Source organism: Dromaius novaehollandiae, chromosome 3 (assembly GCF_036370855.1).
Source record: "Dromaius novaehollandiae isolate bDroNov1 chromosome 3, bDroNov1.hap1, whole genome shotgun sequence".
Classification (NCBI taxonomy): domain Eukaryota; kingdom Metazoa; phylum Chordata; class Aves; order Casuariiformes; family Dromaiidae; genus Dromaius; species Dromaius novaehollandiae.
In genome coordinates this window covers 54,754,385-54,774,835 of record NC_088100.1, presented here as the reverse complement: position 1 = coordinate 54,774,835, position 20,451 = coordinate 54,754,385, and the positions used below count along the sequence as shown (strand labels likewise).

Sequence of the window (20,451 nt, the reverse complement as noted above, 5' to 3'; positions counted from 1 at the left end):
TACTTCCGACTCCGGCGGATTCGGGGAGGTGTGGAGCGGAAGTTGTGAGTCTTTCGATTTCCCCGTTGGGGTGGGGCTGGCTGTTGGTGGCGGCGGCGCGATGCTGGTGTGCGATATCTGTGGGCAGGTGCTGCCTTCGGAGGAGGCGGTGTGGCGGCACCGCCGGCGCACGCACCTGGAGCGTCTGCCCCACTGCCCGCTTTGCGGCGCCGCAGCGCCGGGCTACGACGAGCTCCACCGGCACATCGAGGCAGCGCACCCGGAACCGGAGCCGCCGGGCGCCCGCTGCGCCGAGCCCGACCCGGGGCCGCCCGAGTGCCCATTCTGCGGGGAGGCGGCGGCGGCGGGTCGGGAGCTGGAGGCGCATGTGATGGCGCGGCACGGGCACCTGCTTGTCCCCCCGGGCACAGGTGAGCGGCGACGGGTCCCGGGCTGGGCCGCGCCCCGAGCAGGGATCCTCGGCGCCCCGCTTGGCTCTGTGCCGGGCTTAGCGCTGGCCGCGGCCGCCCCGGCGGGGTGCGGAGCGCAGACACCGGTGGTGGTGCTGAGAGCCGCGCTGTTAGCGATGCGGTGATTTGACTCCGTGTCCAAGGGGCGGAGCGCCCTGTTGCGGCTGCAGTGCCTTGGGAGCGCTCCCGGAGAGCCCCTTGCAAACTCGCTGGAGTACTCCAGGGTCGCTCATGGGTGCAAACGAGGGACAGTGAGTGAAGGCGATAGAGTCTCTTGAAAAGTCTACTCCTGAGCAGAACTGAAAACACAGATGTGGATGGACTTGTAATATTTAGCATTCACAAAACACACTACAAATATTAATGAGAGCAAGGAGATGATGAAAATTGCAGTGATGAAAACTGTACTTTTCTTTTAATTATGCACCTTCTATAGAAATAACTCATAGAAAGCTGTGGAAAATGCTAATGCTACAGTACTTTCAATGTGTATCCTTAAAAAAAGGATAAGCCTCCACTCAGTCTTTCAGTCCCTCAGAGACATCTTTAGCACAAAATGAGCTACGTGAGCCAGCAATGCTTACTGGCAGCAAAGAAGGCTGACAGCTTCCTGGACTGCTTCAGGGAGAGTGTTGCCAACAGACTGAGGGAGGCTTCTCCTCAGCTCAGCACTGTTGAGGCTACACTTGAAGTGCTGTGTCTGGTGCTGGGCTCCCCAGAACAAGAGAGACATGGACCTGCTGGAGCAAGTCCAGCAAAGGGCCACAAAGAAGATTAAGGGGCTGGAGCATCTCTCATAGGAGGAGAGGCTGAGAGAGCTGGGACTGTTCAGCTTGGAGAAGAGAAGGCTCTGGGGCATGGGGGGAGGAGGTCTGATCAATGTGTATGAATATTTCATGAGGGAAATAAAGATGGAGCCACACACTTCTCAGTGGTGCCCAGTGGTAGGCCAACAGGCAATGGGGACAAACAGAAATACAGGAAGTTCCATTTAAACATAAGAATCTTAGACTGTACATCAATGGAAGGGATGATTCTTGCAAAAAAAAATAGCATGAAAGCTAATTAAGCATGAAACTGCAATTCTTTTTCAAACACAGGAAATAGTGAACAGCTGTATGAATGTCCAATGTGCAGTCTTACCTGTGCAAATGTTCAGATTCTCCAAGAACATGTGGATTTACACTTAGAGGAACATAGCTTTTCAGAAGGTACGTGAAAGGATGCAAGCTTCGTAGTATTTGAAAGTATTTTAAGCTATTTGCTTGTTGTGGTAGAGAATCTCAGGTAAAATTTCAACTAAATATTTCCTTATTTGAAAAAAAAAGTATGCCTCCCTAGTAAAGTTAACATAGTCAATAGCAAGTCCTATCATGTGTCTGAGTGCTCTGTTTTATTACATGTGCTAAAAGAAGTATCTCTGTGCATGCTCATTAAATAAATGCACTATATCATGGGCAAAATAAAACTTAGGGAGGGAAATGTTTAAAAGATTGCCATTTTTCTTCCAGCTCTATAGAAGGTTTACATACATGGAACTTGGAGTGGAACATTATAGTGTGACATGACTTTAAAAGCAACAGCTTATTAAAATTTCTAATTTATTCTCAATTCTTTTCTCTAAATGCTTGTGCTGATTAACTAGCTACAGTGATAGTGGAAAAGAATCAAGATAATTTAGCACAGTTTCCTTCCTATGGGTTTCCTATCCAGTTCTCCGACCCTAAGTTTGTTTGTGTCACCTCATCATTATGAGATTGCTAGCAATGATCCTAGAAGCTGTCTGTGATACTTGGCAAATTGGGACTTCTTGCTAACAAATCAGGTGAAAAGTAGTAAACAGAAGGTGTTTTCTCAGTAGCAGAGGTACATGCATTATTTGCCAAGTAACTGTCCTTCAATCCTTCATAATCTGTCTAAATCGGGAAGCTGAGTCTTGGCAGACTGAATGTCATTGGTGTTACCTAGTATTCTTTGCTAATACCTCAATATGGTATGGGATGCATCTCCTAAAATTAATGCCTAGGTGTTTTTATGTATGTCTATTTATAAAAGAATTTTTTAAGATCAAAAAAATGATTATTCAAAGCATTGTTAACCTCCTGATCAAGTCTTCTCTTTGTAAAATGTTATTCCTGGGTAGGTGGAAACTTAAGAGATCTAGAACTGGCTCAGCGGCTCCAGACTGAAGAAGATAAACAGCAAAGGTCAGAAGAAGAGAGGCAAGAAAGGGAAGAATTTAAAAAGCTTCAGGTACAGTAATACTTCTAAACGATAAAATTTGAAAGAGTTGTGCAATTATATAAGCTGCATGGCTAGAAACTGTAATGTTTTGTTTCTTGAAAATAAGAATAGCCATACCAGGTCAGACCTGCACAATTAGCCAGGCTGTACTGAGACAGTGATGCAGGAGTGGGCTGTAGACAGATGCAAGCCCTCAGCAACCCCAGTGCTGGCAGTGGTGCTGAGCACACCTGCTGTGGCATACGACGACACGGACCTCAGGTAGGGTAGTGCAAAAGATCCTTTATTGAAAACACAATGGCTGGTTATATAGCAATCAAGCTCAGCCACTCCTCCAGGTATCTCCTAGGCATTGTGGCATCTTGTGATAGGTAGGAAGACGTCTTCTGATGCCTGGCAGGCGGGCAGGACAGTCCAGCAGGACAGGCCCACCGCAGCTGCTGGCATGTAGGCAGGAAGGCACACCGTGACTGCTGGCACGTAGGCAAGAAGGCACGTGATCACTGGCAACTCACATGCACACATTCTGGCCACAGATCATAGTTACCACATCATTACTTTCTGCCTTAGAGATTCTCTGCTGTCTTACACAGCATCATTCTGTCTTGGTCCCCAACAACCTGCCTTGAGTTGCTTGGCTCTACTGCTGAGAGTGATGCTGGCCCAGGAAGGGGCCTATGCACTGCAGGACTCCTTGTGCATGCTGTGCTGCCCAGGCGTGTCTCCTGCTCTAGCGCTCTGCCTCACAGGGCAGCCTTGAGTGTATTACCTGAGTCCTTGAGCATCCTGCCTATCCTCTTGTTGTATACTGTCGCCTATTTTGGTACATGCTTGTTCCCAGACCCTCCCTGCTAGCTCTTGATGTCCCTCACCCTCCCACCTTGCAGCCCTGATAGCTTCACCACCCTTTCTTACTACCTCCTGGCCTTTGACTACCTCTGTGTCAATGGCTCTCTGCCCAAAAGAGGGAAGAGGGAGATGTCTGATCTTCCAGGGATGGCTCTCCTAGACTTGCATTCCTGGTCTGGAATGGAGTTTGGCCTTCAGCTCTAAAATCTCGTGAATTGAGAGATTTTTGTCTCACTGTTTACTATTTTTCCACATTACTGATGTTGTGTGTAACTTCTCTACATTTTTAATGAATGTGAATTTAAAAAATATAATCTAAATGATGCACGTTCCATCCCTAACAGAGACAATATGGCTTGGATAATTCTGGAGGCTACAAGCAGCAATTGCTAAAGAATATGGAGAGGGAAGTTGACAGAGGAAGAATGCAGCCTTTTGAATATCACAAGAGAAAAGTTGACATGATGGAATCTTTGGCTTTTGGTATAGATGATGGGAAAACAAAGACCTCAGGTAAATTGGTGAAGTTATAAAACTAAGAGTGTACTTTTTAGACCTAGGCTGTAGTGACCAAATCTGTTTTTAATAAAGCATTTCACTACTTAGATAATTGGACATTTAGTATTAGTTGCATCTTAATTCAGCACGTTATTTTCTAGATTAATGAATGACCTGTCACATCGTAGTCCTAAACTGATAACTAAATATGAGCTTGGTATGTTTCTAATCTTTATTCTAAGCTGAAGACTTTTTTTTTTAATTTTTTGGAATCAAGTTGCCTGTTTAAGGGATCAGATAAAATATATATTTGTATCTGGTATTACACATTTGTTTTACCCGAGGGTATGTTTGTTTACTACTTAGTACTTGCTGCTTCCTAACCTAGGTAGCTGTTACAACTTATGGTAGCTTTTAGTGTTCTGTTTCAGTTGATAATAATAGTGTAAATTTGTCCCAGGTAAGTGCGATGTCCATCCACATTACTAAGTCCAAGAAAAGACTGGACTAGTCTAAATATCTACTTGTTATATAGTCTTTGAAATGTTTTTTAATTGTTACAAAAATATAGTCCCAATCCATTTTTAAGGCCCAAAAGGCTTTCCTGTCTTTTCTTGCCAAGGCCACAGTTCAAAGGTGTTTTAACTTATTGCTAAGTCTGCATTACAAAATATTCATTTGTGTCTTGACAGGTAAACTAAAATTTCTTCTAGGAAATGTATTGAGTAGAGTTAATGCATTCAATGTATTCATTCTTGATAACTGTTTAGACTTCAGAGAGGAATCCGTAATGGCTAAAAAAGTGTTTGCCTTGACAATAGCACAGCAGTAAAGGGCTGTTGAGTACTTACATGTCCAAATAGGAAAGAGAATTCCCAGCTATGTTCTTTTATGTAACAAACAAGAATTTGTAACATCCCTTCAAGTGTATTTTCTTAAAATATTTATAGTAATTCTCAAGTTCTGTGCCACTCCTTTTCTTGCTTTAGTTTCTCCAGGAAAAAAAGATTAGGAGTGGAACATAAGGGTTACATAGTATCCATGAGTATTTCCATGTTTGTAAGGGATATTGTATTGGAGATGAGGGTGAGGTAAGGGTGATAGTACTTTTTCTGTTTCATAATAATAATATTTCTTGTGTAGACTACCACGCTGTTTAATTTAAAATATCCTCTGTGTAGTAGCAGTGAAAAAACAGCTTGAATTCTTGATGTTCTTTGTAGTATACAGATACATCAAGGTGAAGAGTGTAAGAAGGGATATAGATGTAATGTCCAGTGTCTTTGTGATCCATGTTCTAGATCTAATGTAGGATCACTCAGAAACTTTGACATGAATTGTCTCAATCTTTGTTTCAAGCTGGGGAAGAATCCATTTCTGAAAAATTCTGTAATTCATTAAATTGGTGTAAACTTTGTTTTTGGTCTTTTAGGAGCCATTGAAGCATTGTGCAAGTACTATCAGAATGAAAACAAAGATGTGCGACGTGTGTGGCTTTCTACATCAGTAGATCATTTCCATTCATCTTTGGGTGACAAAGGCTGGGGTTGTGGTTACAGGAATTTCCAAATGCTCCTTTCCTCACTGTTACAAAACAGCTCGTATGATGACTGCTTGAGAGGTATTAATCAGAACAGCTTATTTGTTATACATACGTTAGATGACAAACCTTTTGACTGTTGTGTAAATGAAAAAGCAAAACATTAAAGCTTACTAGGCCAAAGATAGCTATTAAATGCTTGCTGTACCATTAGACCATACTGTGGAAAGAATCTGAGCAGTGATTGCTGGCAAGGTACGATGTAGCTGAGGTTTTAGCTTAGTTTTTGGGGTGTATCTTCGTGATGTCAATTGCCTCTTATAAAAGAGGCTGAATATTCATAATTAATAGACTATTTCAGTAACTGTAATCTCAGTCCAAAAGTTTTCTGTTTCAGGTATTGTGCTAACGCCTAGTATACCAAAGATTCAGTCCATGATTGAAGATGCCTGGAAAGAAGGCTTTGATCCTCATGGGGCATCTCACTTCAACAACAGATTACAAGGTACCAAGGCATGGATAGGAGCATGTGAAATTTATTCGCTCTTAACTAGTCTCAGGATAAAGTAAGTATCTTTTTGTTGTTGTTGTTTTGTTTGGGGTTTTTTGCATTGATTTTGCGTATACCTTTATAGTATCAGAACTGCATGATGAAAAGCAAACTTAGCCACCTTAGTGGTTTTAAATTTAACCAGCTTGTAAGTGGATATAAGGTCTAGTCAATGCAGCATAAAGCTGTGTAACTATTTATGCAGATAATGAATTGAATGCTTGCTTACAGCATTGAAACCTGGTGAAAAATTGTCCACATATGCATAAAGCTAAACAATGATTAAAAGTGTAATTTTTCTTAAAGTTTAGTCTTAAGAAAATCTGAATGTGGTCTATTTACTTGCATATCGTGAAAGTTGTTAATTGGACTCTGTGATATATGTATATTGCTTATGCAAAGATCAAAATCGCTTTCATTTTCATGAATTTGGTGAGCTGTTGTTATGCTGAGCAGAGTACTACTTTTGTCACAGAATAAATCTTCCAGTTTTGAACAATATATATCATGTTGGTTCGTAATTATGTTTGTCCTCTACCTCCTATATTTAAAAAAAAGTGACAACCGTCACTTGATTACTGGGACTGTTGTGTTTATAAAATGTTCTTGGTACAGGAGCATGGGGATGGAGAGAAAAAAAAAGATTTTTTTTTTTGTTGGTTTTGTTTTTAACAGCCTCACTAAAGTTTTACTATTGAGATTTCATTTTAAATATTCTGTAGGTGTCAAATCATTGACTTTCACAAACCAACTGGTCCCATGGGTACACACCCTCGTTTATTTGAGTGGATTCTGCGCTACTATTCTACAGATAATGAAGGCAGTGCAAAGGTAGTGTGCACTTCCAGACCACCCATCTACCTGCAACACCAAGGTCAGCATCATGTACACTAGTTTCTAACTGTTTTCTGTCTTTCTTTGTATGTGTTGCAATCCTAAGCATGTATAGTTTTTGTTAAATTTTTATTTAGTAAGTAAAGAGTAACAAAGACAATTATTTTTATTGGATGGAAAAGCTGGGTGTGATGGGGGTCTGAACTATTTGACATCTGCTCTTTTTTATGATTACTTGGTTAATATTCAACTAATATTTTACTTGATCTGAAAGTAAGTAGCTCATTAAAAGTAAGTGAATTTGATTTATGGGTTTTAAAATACTGAAAATCTGTTTTGAAATTAGGTCATAGTCGTACTGTTGTTGGAATAGAAGAGAGGAAGAATAGAACATTATGTTTACTACTATTTGATCCAGGATGTCCTTCACAAGAAATGCAGAAACTGTTAAAACAAAGCAGTGATGGTACTAGCCTCAAACTACTACGGAAACTTGTGGGTAGCTTAAAAGAAAAGCAATACCAGATAGTTGCTGTAGATGGTGTACTCACATTGGAAGAGAAAGCTGTAAGTATTTCAAAAAAACTATGTCTGTGTAACAAAATTTAAGAGAGTTTGCCTCTCTGCTTTTATACTCAAATGTGTGTATGTGGTTACCCAGTTAATTATTTGTTTGTTCATTCCCCTCCCTCTGCCACCTTCTGTTTTTTCTCCATTAATTGGGTGATTACAGTATATTCTAAAGACCAAAAAAAGCTTTGCATCTAAATACATGTCACCTTGATGTATTTGACAACTCCTAAATCTCCTATGAAGCTTGCAGCATCCTGTATGTGTACATTAGGCATTTTTTTTCATTTTCTTAGAGTATCTTCTCCAAAATAACTTCTTGTGGGCATATAAGATACTTAAAAAGGATTCATACCATACTATAAAATTATTTTCAGGGTTTTTTTAGTGCAACTTTGTGAAGCCTATGTGGTGCTTATCAGCATTTGATAGCTGAAGAACAAAACACACAGATACTGAAGCTGAACCATCCAGTGTCTCCTTGGCTTGGACACCAGAACTAGTACATTCTGATTACTAAGAGTAGTTAGAACTTCATATATTCAAAGCTCCTATCAACTTAATCTATATGTTTGAGCAGCTGGTGTTTTTCTAAATCCTATTCAGATGAGTCACATAGGCCATCATATCTTTAAAGCCTTCAAAGTTCTTTCAGCTGAGTGCGTCAGATATAACTTTCTCTCTCAAGCTTCCTCTTTCCTACACAAACAAATTCTGATGAACCATGTTCTGGTTCTGAGCTGTCTCATCAGCAGTCTTGAATGTGTTCAAGCTTCCAGACAGCTTGCTTTTTAAGTTATGAAGTAACAGGTGACCGATTTGCCTACTTGAGTATATTTTACAGCTGTATATTGAAAGGAGACATTGTCAAAGTGCTTCTTGGCCTGTGAATATGTCAAAAATAGTGGAAAGACACTTTGACACCATCTCTTCCCTCTACTGGCAAAAGGGTTAAAATTCAGAGCACAGTGAATGGAAAGTGGTGGGGAGTTTTTTGTTTGTTCATTTGTTTTTTTCCAGATTTGATTGGTACTTAAAAATATAATTTGTTTGTTTAAAATTTTACTTTGAAAGATCCCAGTTAATCAAGATGAAATATAACCCCTCATACGCACTAAGTTTATTGAAGTGTTTTCCAAATTGATGGTTTAAAATGATACTTTCATCCCACTAAAGCAATTTTTTTTGTTTTTTTTGTTTTAGGCTCGCTGCCGTGCTTCTCAGGTCTTCACATCAGAAAAGATTCCTTAAAGGATGCCTTTACTACCTCTATCTAGAATTTGCCAGATGCAAAACATTAAACTTCTGGACCATGATTGTAACATAACCATTTTTAGAATTGAACTATGTTTTTTTATAAGCATTTGGGACTCTGGAGAAGCATAAGACTGGAGTAAACCTGTGGTTTTGATATTCAACAAAAAGATAAAACACTTCCCTCCTGCTGAATCTGTAACTCTTCACTATTATGGTCCTTGAACTTATTTGTTATCTTATTAGTACCTCTGATAGTGTTTTCTTAGTTGTTTAAATGAAAAAGCAACACCCACCTTCCTGTAGCAAACTATGCACCATGGGTAACTTCCAAGAGCAGTGGATAAAGATAGTGTGGAGCTACTTTATTGCTGTGTCTTCTCAAGTTTACCTCTGTAAATACATTTATACAGCCTCTGTGGCTAATGCTGTATTTCATATAAAGTTTGATCTGAAAATGTCTACTATGTCTCAGTAACTTATCCTGTAAATATTTTCAAAGTACAGAGACAAGTCAGTGACTTTGTATGATATAGTCTGCTCCAGCAGGGATTATTCAATTGCAATTTATTATTGAACTTCTTTTCAATTAGCTGGCTTCTCTAGATACACTACTTGTGAATATACACGTGTGTGTGTGTGCTTATGAGGTGGTTGAGTGTTAGCATTGTGTGTGAGGTGTAAATCATCACTAGAGGTAGGTAGTGATTGTTTTAGCATTGTTTAATTGTTTCAGTTGACTTTACTAAAATACCTGTATTCACTAGCCTATCCTATTATGAGACGTTTTCTGCTGGGCTACCCTTATTTTCCCTCTTGTCTGCAAGCACACAGTTGCCTATTTTACTGAATGGTAATCAATTAAATTTTCCCCTTCCTGTTTCTAAGATGACAAGAGCTAGGTTTGTTGCAGCTTAGCTGCTGTAATAGCATGCTTTTGTTGTGTCCCATGCCTACATCAATATAAGGACTGGATGGTAGGGACAGAGAGAAAGGGTAGAAAACTAGTAAGAGTAGGAATCTGTAGCAAATGGCTGAAGTTAGTCTCCTCCCCTCCAGGATTTTTTTTTTCTCGAACAACCTTACGATTGGCTTGAAATTGAACCAAACAGATACTTTGAACTAGTTTGATTTCTGTTCCCAAATCTTGCTTGTGTCAGCTCCGTGTGCTGACTGGGTGGCTGTACCACTTATTTGATCTCTAAACAAGACCCATACAGCCTCATTCACTTTTGGGGAAGCTGCTTCTGTGCTATGCCCAAGTGCTAATTCCGTGCTAGCAAAGCTAAGTGGGGGGCAAGTACTCTAGCTAGCTAAGTGGGGCAAGAAGTTGCTACATTCCTCCTCCAGGAAGGAGAGCAGGTTTTTAAATATTCTTACTGCCAGATGTGCCTCCTGTCAGGTGATGGGGGAGTAAGAAGGAAAGGCCTAAAGGACACCTGAAACCATGCTGACACGAGTCATTTTCTGGGCTGAGGTCAGCAGCACTGGTGCACAGAGCCACTACCTGCTCATAACCTCATCATATCTATAGCATAATGCTGCATGTAACCACCTGGCAAATGCTTTGGAATATTTGGTCAAGAACCTGGAATAAATTTCAGGGATTGCAGGTAACACTTGAGTTTTAGGCCTAGCATCAGCTTCCAAGTTCATGACCTCCACTGGGAAAGTGGAACTTTCTCCTGATGTTGCCTGCTGCTACCCCTTTTAGGAGGCCTGTCTTTACCTCTTGGTGTGCAACAAACTTGCCAAGGATGGCTAGTGTGTTTTGTGGTATGCCAGTATGTTAACATTTCAAACTTCCTGCCTACACAGTGTTTTCTTAAGCCATTTTTCCAGTATTTCTGTACCTAGATAGGCTACCTGCAGAACCTGCTGCCTCTCTGCCCCCAAGTCTGCCATCTGTTTTAACATTCCTATTAAAATATTTGAGGAAATTTTTGAATTCCTGTATTTGTTGAGATAAAGAGGGAAAAGCCATCTGACCTATTAGATACACAGATGATAATCTGAATTTTAATATAGACACTTTTCCATGAAAAAACATTGTTCTTAAGGACACTTATGAATTTCTGTATTACTCAAGAATACAGCACTGCTAGGGTGGGATTCAGCTTGGTATGGACAGCTGAAGTGTGTCTGCATGTGAGCTAGGTGTGTAAACTCCTGTTCTAGCAACTCCAGATATATCAATGAAGCCTAGAAAGCAATTTGGCTCAGCATAAAGCAGGTGCCAAGGCTTAAGTCAGTCACCCATTTACAGATGTCTAGTGGCCTTTGAAATGCCTTGGGGTATCAAAAGCATCTGCAAGGACCTGGCGAGTTCCTTGCATTGCAGGGTGTGTGGGAGATCAGGGCCTTTGTAGTACAGCTGAAGGCTAGGTAGCATCTCAAGAGACAGTAGAACTGTGTGTGGATAACTGAAGTAGGTTAGTCCAGAGTCACTGAGCTTAGCCTGTTAAGCTCTAACTTGGTTGGCTGCACATAGTCATCTAGTGCCATTTGAAATGTCCTAGTGTATTCTCTCCTGGCTTCTCGCTGCTGTTCTGGTAGGGCTCAGGTATCTTATGGGTCCTGTGTTGTACTTGCCAGGCTCATGGGATGCCTTGAATACTGCAAGGTGTCTCAAATGGCTCTAGGTGTGTAAGTTTAGATAACTGAACAGAGCCAGAGAGCTCTAAAGCATCTCAAAAGGCCATTTGAACTGACTGTGTTGACCAGGGGCTCTATTGTAGATGTTTAATGCCATTTAAGAAACGAGTATGATGTGTGTTTGAGGCACCCTGTGATATCCAAGGCATGTTGCTTGGATAAACACAGTGTTTATGTCGTAAACACAGTGTTTATGAAAGTTATGCCGCCTCAGCCTGGTGGCTGAAGGCCAGAAGGGATATTCTAGTGTGTTGCAGATGGCACTGGATGCCTTTGTTTAAGCAACTGAATCATGCTGTAACATCTGTACACTTTACTGGGAGCTTAGATACCTGCCTCTCCTTTAAGTTCCTACATGTTGACATGTAGATGTAGGTGCCTTAATCTCAGAGTTCTTGCCATTATCCTCTGTGTCTTATGTTTTCTGTTCTCTGGTAATAATGAGCTAGTAATCTTTGTAAATGCTGAAACATGTGTAACAATATTACAAACCATACGTTAAAACATTCACTCAAACATGCATAAAACACTAAAACTTGTAATTACAAAAAAATCTGTATTTCCTTACAGTGAACTGTAAGTGGCCCATAAACAGTGAAAGGGTTAAACATTTAGGACATTGTCTGAAGTGGTTGAGGTTAAGTACAGATTTACTGAGAATTAAGGGACCATCAGCCCTCATGTTAGTACCTGTCTCTGTGGCACATGATCTTAAGCCATGTGAAGCTTCAATCTTTTCTGCACTGTTCACCACCTCTCCTTTGATTGGGTCTGAATCCACCCCTGGCTAAGACTGTGCTAATTCCAGACCAGAGAGCACATATTTGTACCAACATGACACGGTGCCTGGACTAGTAAGCCTTCTAAGAAGCAGGAATTATAGCTCAGCCCCAGTTTTTAACTAAGGTATTCAAACTGCCTTTGGGACTAAGCTGGTGTTTCAGCAAAATACTGTAATGTGCCAAATTTGAAATATCAATTTCTTTTTGTACTGGCTTGTCTCTGCACTACGCTGCACTGCAAGACACAGACATGCTGTTAGATTCCTCACATGTTTACACGCATTGTATACCTAAGTTCCAGCAAATTCAATGGTGGTTGTAAGCACTGAGCCCTTCTGCCTGTCTCATGCCCTGGCTCACTGTGGGGGAATGCTCCCAGCTCCGCCCCCATCTGGTGCCAGTTAACAAGCAGTCTGCATTCCTGTGCTTCACACTCCCAAAGGGAGGATGTCAAGGCTTGGAGATAAGGCCTGCTTGAGTGCCAGGACCCTGAGAAACAAAAGCCTCCTCTCACAGCTGGGGCAGTGTTAATCATGGTAGTCTGGAATTGTCTCCTCCTCCTCAGGACCTTGGGAGATAACACCTGCTCTCACTGCTGGGGCAGTATTAATCACTGCAGACTGGAATTATCTCCTCCTTACTTCAGCCATGGGATCTCTCCTTGGGACCACCACTGCAAGAGTAAAGCAGTAATTTGCAGTCACTCGAACTCCTTTCTCCAGTGCCGAAGAGTGCGCAAGGCAGCTAGCTGGCCCTTGGAGGTGTTCGCTTATCCCCCATCACCCCATGACTGTGGGTGCGATCATCATAACCAGGACAGAGGAGAGTTGAACCCTGCAGCAGCCAAGAGCTAGGGACTGCGACTGCGCGAAGAGAACTGCAACTGGCCTTGCGACTCCACCTCCACCTTCCCTGAAGGGTATAGATAGGTTGGCCCCAGCGGATGTCTGGGGCTCTTCGTGGGTGACAGTGGGTCTGCCAGCTTGCGGGATCCCCTTGGGACAGGGACACCCTCCTGCAGTTACTGCCCTGGGATTGAGTGTGTGTTGGCTGCTGAGGCAACGGTGGGTAAGATCAATGGGAATTGGTTTGCCTAGTTCGTTCATTTGGGTAGTTACAGTTATTTTAAATCAGCTAGCTTTTTCTGTTTATTAAGTAGTTACTGTTAGCATAACTTTTAGTGTAATTAGAAAATAAGTATTCTAGTTGAGCTAAGTTTCCGTTGCTTTGTACCATTGTGCAGTAAATCTCCTTCTCCCCTTCCTCCCCTGTCTCGCACCACACGAAACTCACACGGTCCGGGACTGTAAAGATAGTTGGTCGTCCCACGACACTCACACTGAGCACACACAAAAAGAGAACTGTGTAATTAATAAGCACTGGGAATGACTGCTTAGCACTGCTCCGGCAATTAAATGCAGACTCCTGTCTCCATAGGAAGAGGGCATCTTCTTCTGTCCTGTCACTCGCTACCTGCCTTCAACTTTTGCGGCATATGAACCAAAGATGTTATAAGCGCAGTCTGTTTCCCCACATAATCCTCCGGAAAAATCCTTTAGACTGTCCCACTTTGGGCACTGAATAATGGGGAGTAATTTGGGGAATAAAAAAAAACCCAAAAGGCTATTCTTTCTTGATAAGTTTTATGGGATTTTTTTGGGGGGGCCATCTTTAAGTAAAACGAGCGCTTCAGTAAAATAGGAGGATTAACCCAGTAAATCTGATTGCTGTCAACAGCATGAGGAAATATAAATTTGTCGGTTCCTGACAGCCATGCACTCTGTAAAGATCTCCTTATGGCTGCTATTACCCTTCAGAAGTGTCTGTGCTTTCACCAGAGGAGGAAGACGGGGGGCAGTGCTAACACGCACTGTGCCTGCCACCCACCGCCTCACCCCCGCATGCATCGGCCATCCCAAATGGGTCCTCACCTTTTATGCCAGCAAATTTCATGCCTTCTCACCTTTTTTTTCCCTTTTGTTGCAGAGTTTTTGATAATTGCAGTGGTGCTCTTCCCTCATGCTCTTTGGGCGAGGGAGGCTCTGTCCTGAAGATGCTTCAGTGGTTAGTGGTTTCTCTCTTCCTCGCATAAGCAGGATTGCTGTGAGCTGTTTGAAGTTGTTTGCAAAGTTGAGCAATAATTTCTGCCTTCATTAGGTTCCCAGAGCCAGCCAGCAGCATTTATCTTACGACTAGGATTTTTACACCTCAAAATTGGTAACAAAAGTGAGGTACTACTTTAATATTTCCTGGTAAAAATATCTGAAAACTTTTTGGTGCAGTTTAGCCTGCTTGCCATGGTTCCTGTGGCAATAGTATGTAATACACAGGGGAGACATCGTTGCTACATATTTCATAGCTTTGATTATAGCTTTATTTTAATATTCTAGAATGGCCAGCTCCTTGCCATTTTTGGTGCTATTTTGCAACCTTTTTCAATTTTCTGCCATTAATATTCTAGCATGAATAGATGAATTTTTGCTTGTCTTGAAGTCCCGTTCAAAAATCTTTTGGCCTCTAGGGTGGGAATTGCTGTTGTGATCTTTGATGCAATAAAATTAAGTTCTGGTATATTAAAATTCTTAGTATTTTTATAGTGTTTCATAAGTTCAAAATACAATTCTAATCAATTTCAACTGCCATCGTGATGCTCAGCATTTCTGAGAGGTTTGTTAGATACCTCATGCTGGGCAATCAGAAAATAAAGAACATCTAGTTAATGAATGGCTGTGGCAATGTTGGCTTAACAGCCTGGTCCAGCATTAGTAAGGAACACTGTGCTCAAGACAGAAATACATTTTTTTTTAGAACAGAAGCTGTTTCAGCTTCCTAAATACAGATTCGTACTTTCTGTACTTACACTCAACTCCTTATTTACTGCACACCTCTCATTTATTCAGCCAGTGAGTTGGTAGACACAGCTCCATTCTCTACACAACCCTGATTATTTTCTTATCATCCACTGTGTATTGTGCAGGAGATGAATGGGGAAAATGGCAGACAGTTATGTAGTCAGGCTGTGTGTATGAAGGGGAGAGGAATTAAGGCTGAGTAACTTTCAACCAGTATTTCCTAGCTTACAAAGCCTTGACACTTTTAATTTTAACTTTATTTTTTAATATAAGTTTTGGATAACTCTACTGCAACTTCTGTCATGAGAAAAAATACTGATCTGAATTATACTGTGGATCATTAATAGGTTTTGTTTTGAAAAGTGATGAAAAGTGATGCAGCACATTGACAACACAGCCCAAACTATAGGGTGAGAAGATAATGTGCCCTGTGGTGTGGACAAGGTGGCCTGCAAATACCTGGATACTGACTATGCCTTGGAGCTGCACCCTTATGGGTAGTTTGTGCAGCCTGGGCTTTCACATGCATAGGGGAGAAGTGGCAGCTGGGCACTCAGGGTATTTTGCTAGCTGTCTGTAAAGATATCTAGTCTTTGGGAGAGCTGTAAAATGAGGCCCAAATGTACGGTGGACCTGGCATGGGGCCCCAAGATCTTGTGCCGTAGCAGCAAGGTGTTGCTGATCCCAGGTCTCACCCACTTTCAGGATGTGGAAAGAAAGCCTGTCCCCAACTACACAACAGGGTTCAGAGCGCTTAAAACTCTCATGCTAAACCTGGCTGGCTTCCGATGCCTCATCTTAAAGTTCATTAGTGTTCCCAAATGGATTTTCACCCTCTGTTCCAAAAAGTTTTGTGTCTTCATATCTTAACGAGAGCTCCTTAAGTGTGACAAAAGCTATGGGACTCAGTTTGTAATTACACTGTTGCTGGACATCAGGGCTGTGCCTGTGTGCTCACACCCAGGACACTTAAATCATTAATTCCCCAAGTGGTCCAGGAACACCCCAGCTCCTGTCTGCACAGATGAGACGATGGACTGATAAGAGATAATACACCGAAGTGAAACAATGGGCCAGACTGAGATGGGGTGCTGGGCCTTAGAGGAGGTGCCCTAGGTACCTGCACAGCAAAGCCATTGACAAATCTGCAGCAGCTTTCTAGCTGGCAGTCTTGGTCTGCCCTGATGCATCGCCCAGGCAGCAGACCAGGGTGTACGTTTCAGGGTATCCTGGGTGCAGAACTGGCTTTTCTAGAGACTCCCTCAGGCAGTTCCTGCTGCGGAATTGGCCGACTGTGTCTAGATAAGATACTCTTAAATAACCAGTAGAAGCTGTTCCTGCAGGTGCAGAAATGGTTGCTTAGGACAATCTTTTGCACATAGTTAAGGTAGTGAGGAGATATTTGTATACAGTTTAAGATAGTTGATAGCAATGGATCATGCATATGTGGGAGTGATTATGTAGGGCCATGGGACAGCTGGATTATAAGAAGTGAGCAGAACGGTAGTTTAAGAAGTCTCACCTGGTCCAGGTGAAGATGCCTTTGCAAGGCCTTGCAATGGCAATTCCTGTGCCCACCTGGACAGCAGCCAACCATCCTGTCTAACGTATTTGATTCCCAGGGAGAGCATAACCTTATGCCAACATCCCAATAAATTAGGGGTGTTTTTTGCTTTTTTTTAAAAAAGAAATACTCTGTGAGTGTCTGTGCAACATAAGCCTAATTACGAGATTTATTAAGGTCTAGTTACTGCTGTCTAACTTGCTTTAGCTTGATCCTAGGAGTACCATATAGGGTAAAGGTCTGACAAATCTACATAATCATTGTGTAGTAAGAAATAGTCCTTTTGGTGAATGGGGGCTAGGGTGGGGTAGTGCACCAACTTCTAAAATTTAATTGGGAACCACTGAAAAGAAAGCAGAGTGTGGTAGCGAACATATAAAAATAACTCCAATCATACCCAGGGGCAAGAAACCCCTACCCTGAACATCAAAACCCTCCTGTCAAAGGACTTGGGACACTGATGAGTTGTCACAACCTGCCTCCCCACAGTTTTTGAGGAAGAACCCAATACAGTCTCAGGACCCAGAAGGATGTTGGAAGGGGGAACACAACACCACAGAAAAGGCATAGCCATTAGGTAGTTTATGTATAAAATTTAGTGGTACCTTACCTGTAACCTCAGTCATTAGCCCTGATTTAACTCTAGCACTGGTGTGCTTTCCAACCTGGAAACAGAGTGCATCTTAGGACCAATTTTGGCACCAGATGTATTTTTGCTGCATATTTTAAACCTTTTGAACCTCTTGTCCCTTTGCTCATCTACCTACTCGTAAACCTACCTTTGTATCTATCCTAGTCACATCTACAAGCCCCGAATGTGACTTATTTAGCAGCAGCTAAACTAGAGAGCAGGTAAGGGGAAAAAGATTGCAGAAAGCCAAGCACAAATCATGATAGTCTCATTTGCTACTGAAAGTTTGTCCTGAGAGAGAGAGAATGAATGCATTTGGGCTCAAAACTGACTGAAACAACTATTTAAGGGACATTGCCTCTTACTGGCAGATTCCACTGGGGTCACAGAAACCAGACTTTGTATCTTCTTTGCAAATAATCGCTTCAGAGAAACAACTGGATCCTATCTGCACTAACTCAGAAGATCCCGAATATTTGGTTAACCACTTGGATGAGGAAATTAACAGCATATTGATAAAATTCCAAGAATGACTTTGATCCATTTTTCTCTTCACAGATGACAAGGCACTAGAAGGAGTTTAATAATCAGAAGCAAATCACAAAAACTTGTCATTTCTGTGAGTCCTAACCACTCTCGTTCAGCTGAAAACTGCATTTTCTGAAGAAGGCGGTTGTAAAGGTAAGGTGGGAGCAATGCCTGGACTCCTGGAGGGGACAGACACACAAACACAAGGCATGCTATGGTGGATGTTGAGCATTTATTACCTCTGTATCTGAATGGGGGTTCCCCAGCAATTTCCCGACCGAGGCAAGAGTGAAGCAGGAGAGTCCGCGGCACCGCTGAGCATCGGTCCATGGCTAGGAATGACGGGGCGGGGGCGCCGTGTGAGGTTTTCATGTGCTACACACATGTGCAGTAAGCATATCGAGCTCCTCACTAATCTTGATTCAACGCCCAGGTGCAGCGCCACCCTGGCACAGGCTCAGCCACGTGACTATGGGTCAGCATGCCCTCTTGATGCTTCTTTTCCCATGGAACGGTCTGGCTAGCTTCCATCACCTAGCTCCTTGACAGTCTTCCACAGTTTTCCCATACAGCACTAAAGATTTGTTTAGGAACCTACCCTACGCGGGGCACAACCAGTGGTATTACTGAAAGGTTTTCTAAATCTGCTCTACTTCAAGTGCTGAAGCTGATAATTCTTTATATGCAGTTAACTAACTGTCAAAAAAGCTTTAGGTGATTATCATGAAAATTACCATTCAGGTTCATCAGGAGCTGCAACTGTCTTACCATGATTTCAAAAATATGTTCATTTCTCTTTGGAAACACTGTCAATATTTTCTGTGAACCAACACACTGAGATTTTTAGCCAAAATGCCCATTTATATTCAGTTTATCTTACATATGATTTTATAAATACTTTAAAAACATACTAGAATATTAAAAACTTAAAGAGACTTTAATGTGAACATTATTTTGAAACAAAACTAGGGTGATTTAATTCTAGTATATGGTCACGCTGCTTTTTTAGGCATTTTTAGATGACGTTTTCTTAAATGAAGAACGCCAATGAAAAATGTGGACTGTAGGGAGCCCTAGATTTTTCTCACTGAAACAATTTTAACAGACTGCAATTTTTCTTTAGGGTTATGTGGCAGTGAATTGCGCTGAATGATCCAGCCCTGAATATGGTGATTTCCTATGTGCAGACAAGAGCTCACCCATATAGGGTACTTTTCTATCATGTCATTTTAGCACTGTTTCCTCCCCTTTCCACAGGCAGTGTGGGGGATGTCTGTGGAGTCATGCAGGTGATAAATGTAGACTGAAGAGAAGTAATAGGTTTTCATTCCATCCCATGGGTCCAAAATGGGAAGTAGGTAAAGAACCTGATGACATTATTTTCCCACCTTCATTCTCTCTATTAAAAGATTTATGCAATGTTTTTACATGTGGACTTTTGGAAAATGGCAGAAATTAGGCTATATTAGGGGAGAAGGCGGCAGGACTTTTCATGCTTTTTTACTTTATCTGCAATAAAACCTTTTCTTTGCCCCAGATCTGTAGCAGGTTAATTACCTGTAGTATCAAAGGCTTGAAAATATTAGCACAGTCTGTTTTCTTTGGCAAAGAATGGTTTGGCAACAAAATATTTTGGCCTTGATTTATAGTGGGAGACATCATAATATAATATAATCACTATTGCAACACACTGTGTTTTCTGGTTACATGTACAATACTGATCTACCCTGTTTTCTTACTTCACCTACTTTGTGCCTATCTATCTACCTTATTTTTTGTTCCAAATTTTGAAAAACAGAAATTGAGAACTAGGAAATTGTTTTTATTCAAAGGATTAGGCATAACAGACTACTGTACAGTTAGGTCAGAAACAGTATTTATTACATACCTAAAGGAATTAATAATCATGAAAAGTAAATATGAGAAACAGAGTTATAGGTTGAGAAGCCAAGAATTCCTGGGCTTTAATCCCTTCCTGACTCAGAGAACTCATTTGAAGATAAGCTGTTAAAATAAAACATCCAAGCTATATCTTTCAGTGTTGCTTCCTCACATACACAGTCAGCCTAAAATACCTTTTTTAATGTATAGTGCTAAATCCAAAGTGAATATGTGGTCCTCACTTGTCTCTCTTTGTTGAAAGTTGTCTAAATGATCAATCTTGTCTTCCCTAATAGGCCTGTCTTGTGTTACTCAAAGTGTGTGAGCAAATCTGTGTCAGCACTGTGGCCAAGAGTCAGAGCTTTCTGATGTACAATTGCATATCCATGTCCCCAGTGTTTCTGTTTATAAGCCGGTCTGAAAGTGTTTAAATGTTAAGGAGAACTACTTGGAAACCTGAAATGACATACCATGAATAGAACAAAGCAGATCGTAATGCAATTCTTCTGTCTCTGGAGGGTTTGCGTGTACATGAAATATGACTAGTAAACATAAAGCAAAACAGCGTTAATTGCACATACATATAGCTATTCAACAGTGCTCAACCTGTCCACTATCAGTATAACCCATTTGCTAAGTGGATTAAATTAACATGGAGACAGTCATTCTTAGCAGAAAGAGAGCACAAAAACATGAAACATATTATAAGTAGTGAATTCAGAGTAGTCAACTGGGAATAGTTATTTCGGAATAGTTTTCATATGCAGACA

At 41.5% G+C, this 20,451-nt stretch overlaps 1 protein-coding gene across 1 annotated transcript; it reads left to right on the top strand.

The window, feature by feature from the left end:
- Window positions 1-12: 12 nt before the first annotated feature.
- On the top strand, window positions 13-9,250 carry ZUP1 (zinc finger containing ubiquitin peptidase 1). Its single transcript, XM_026123509.2, has 9 exons — window positions 13-410; window positions 1,550-1,660; window positions 2,593-2,702; window positions 3,887-4,055; window positions 5,473-5,661; window positions 5,978-6,146; window positions 6,853-7,004; window positions 7,311-7,531; window positions 8,738-9,250. Exons 1-9 carry the CDS (start codon window positions 101-103, stop codon window positions 8,783-8,785), a joined length of 1,479 nt encoding a protein of 492 aa, XP_025979294.1. The 5' UTR covers window positions 13-100; the 3' UTR covers window positions 8,786-9,250.
- The last annotated feature ends 11,201 nt before the right edge of the window (window positions 9,251-20,451 follow it).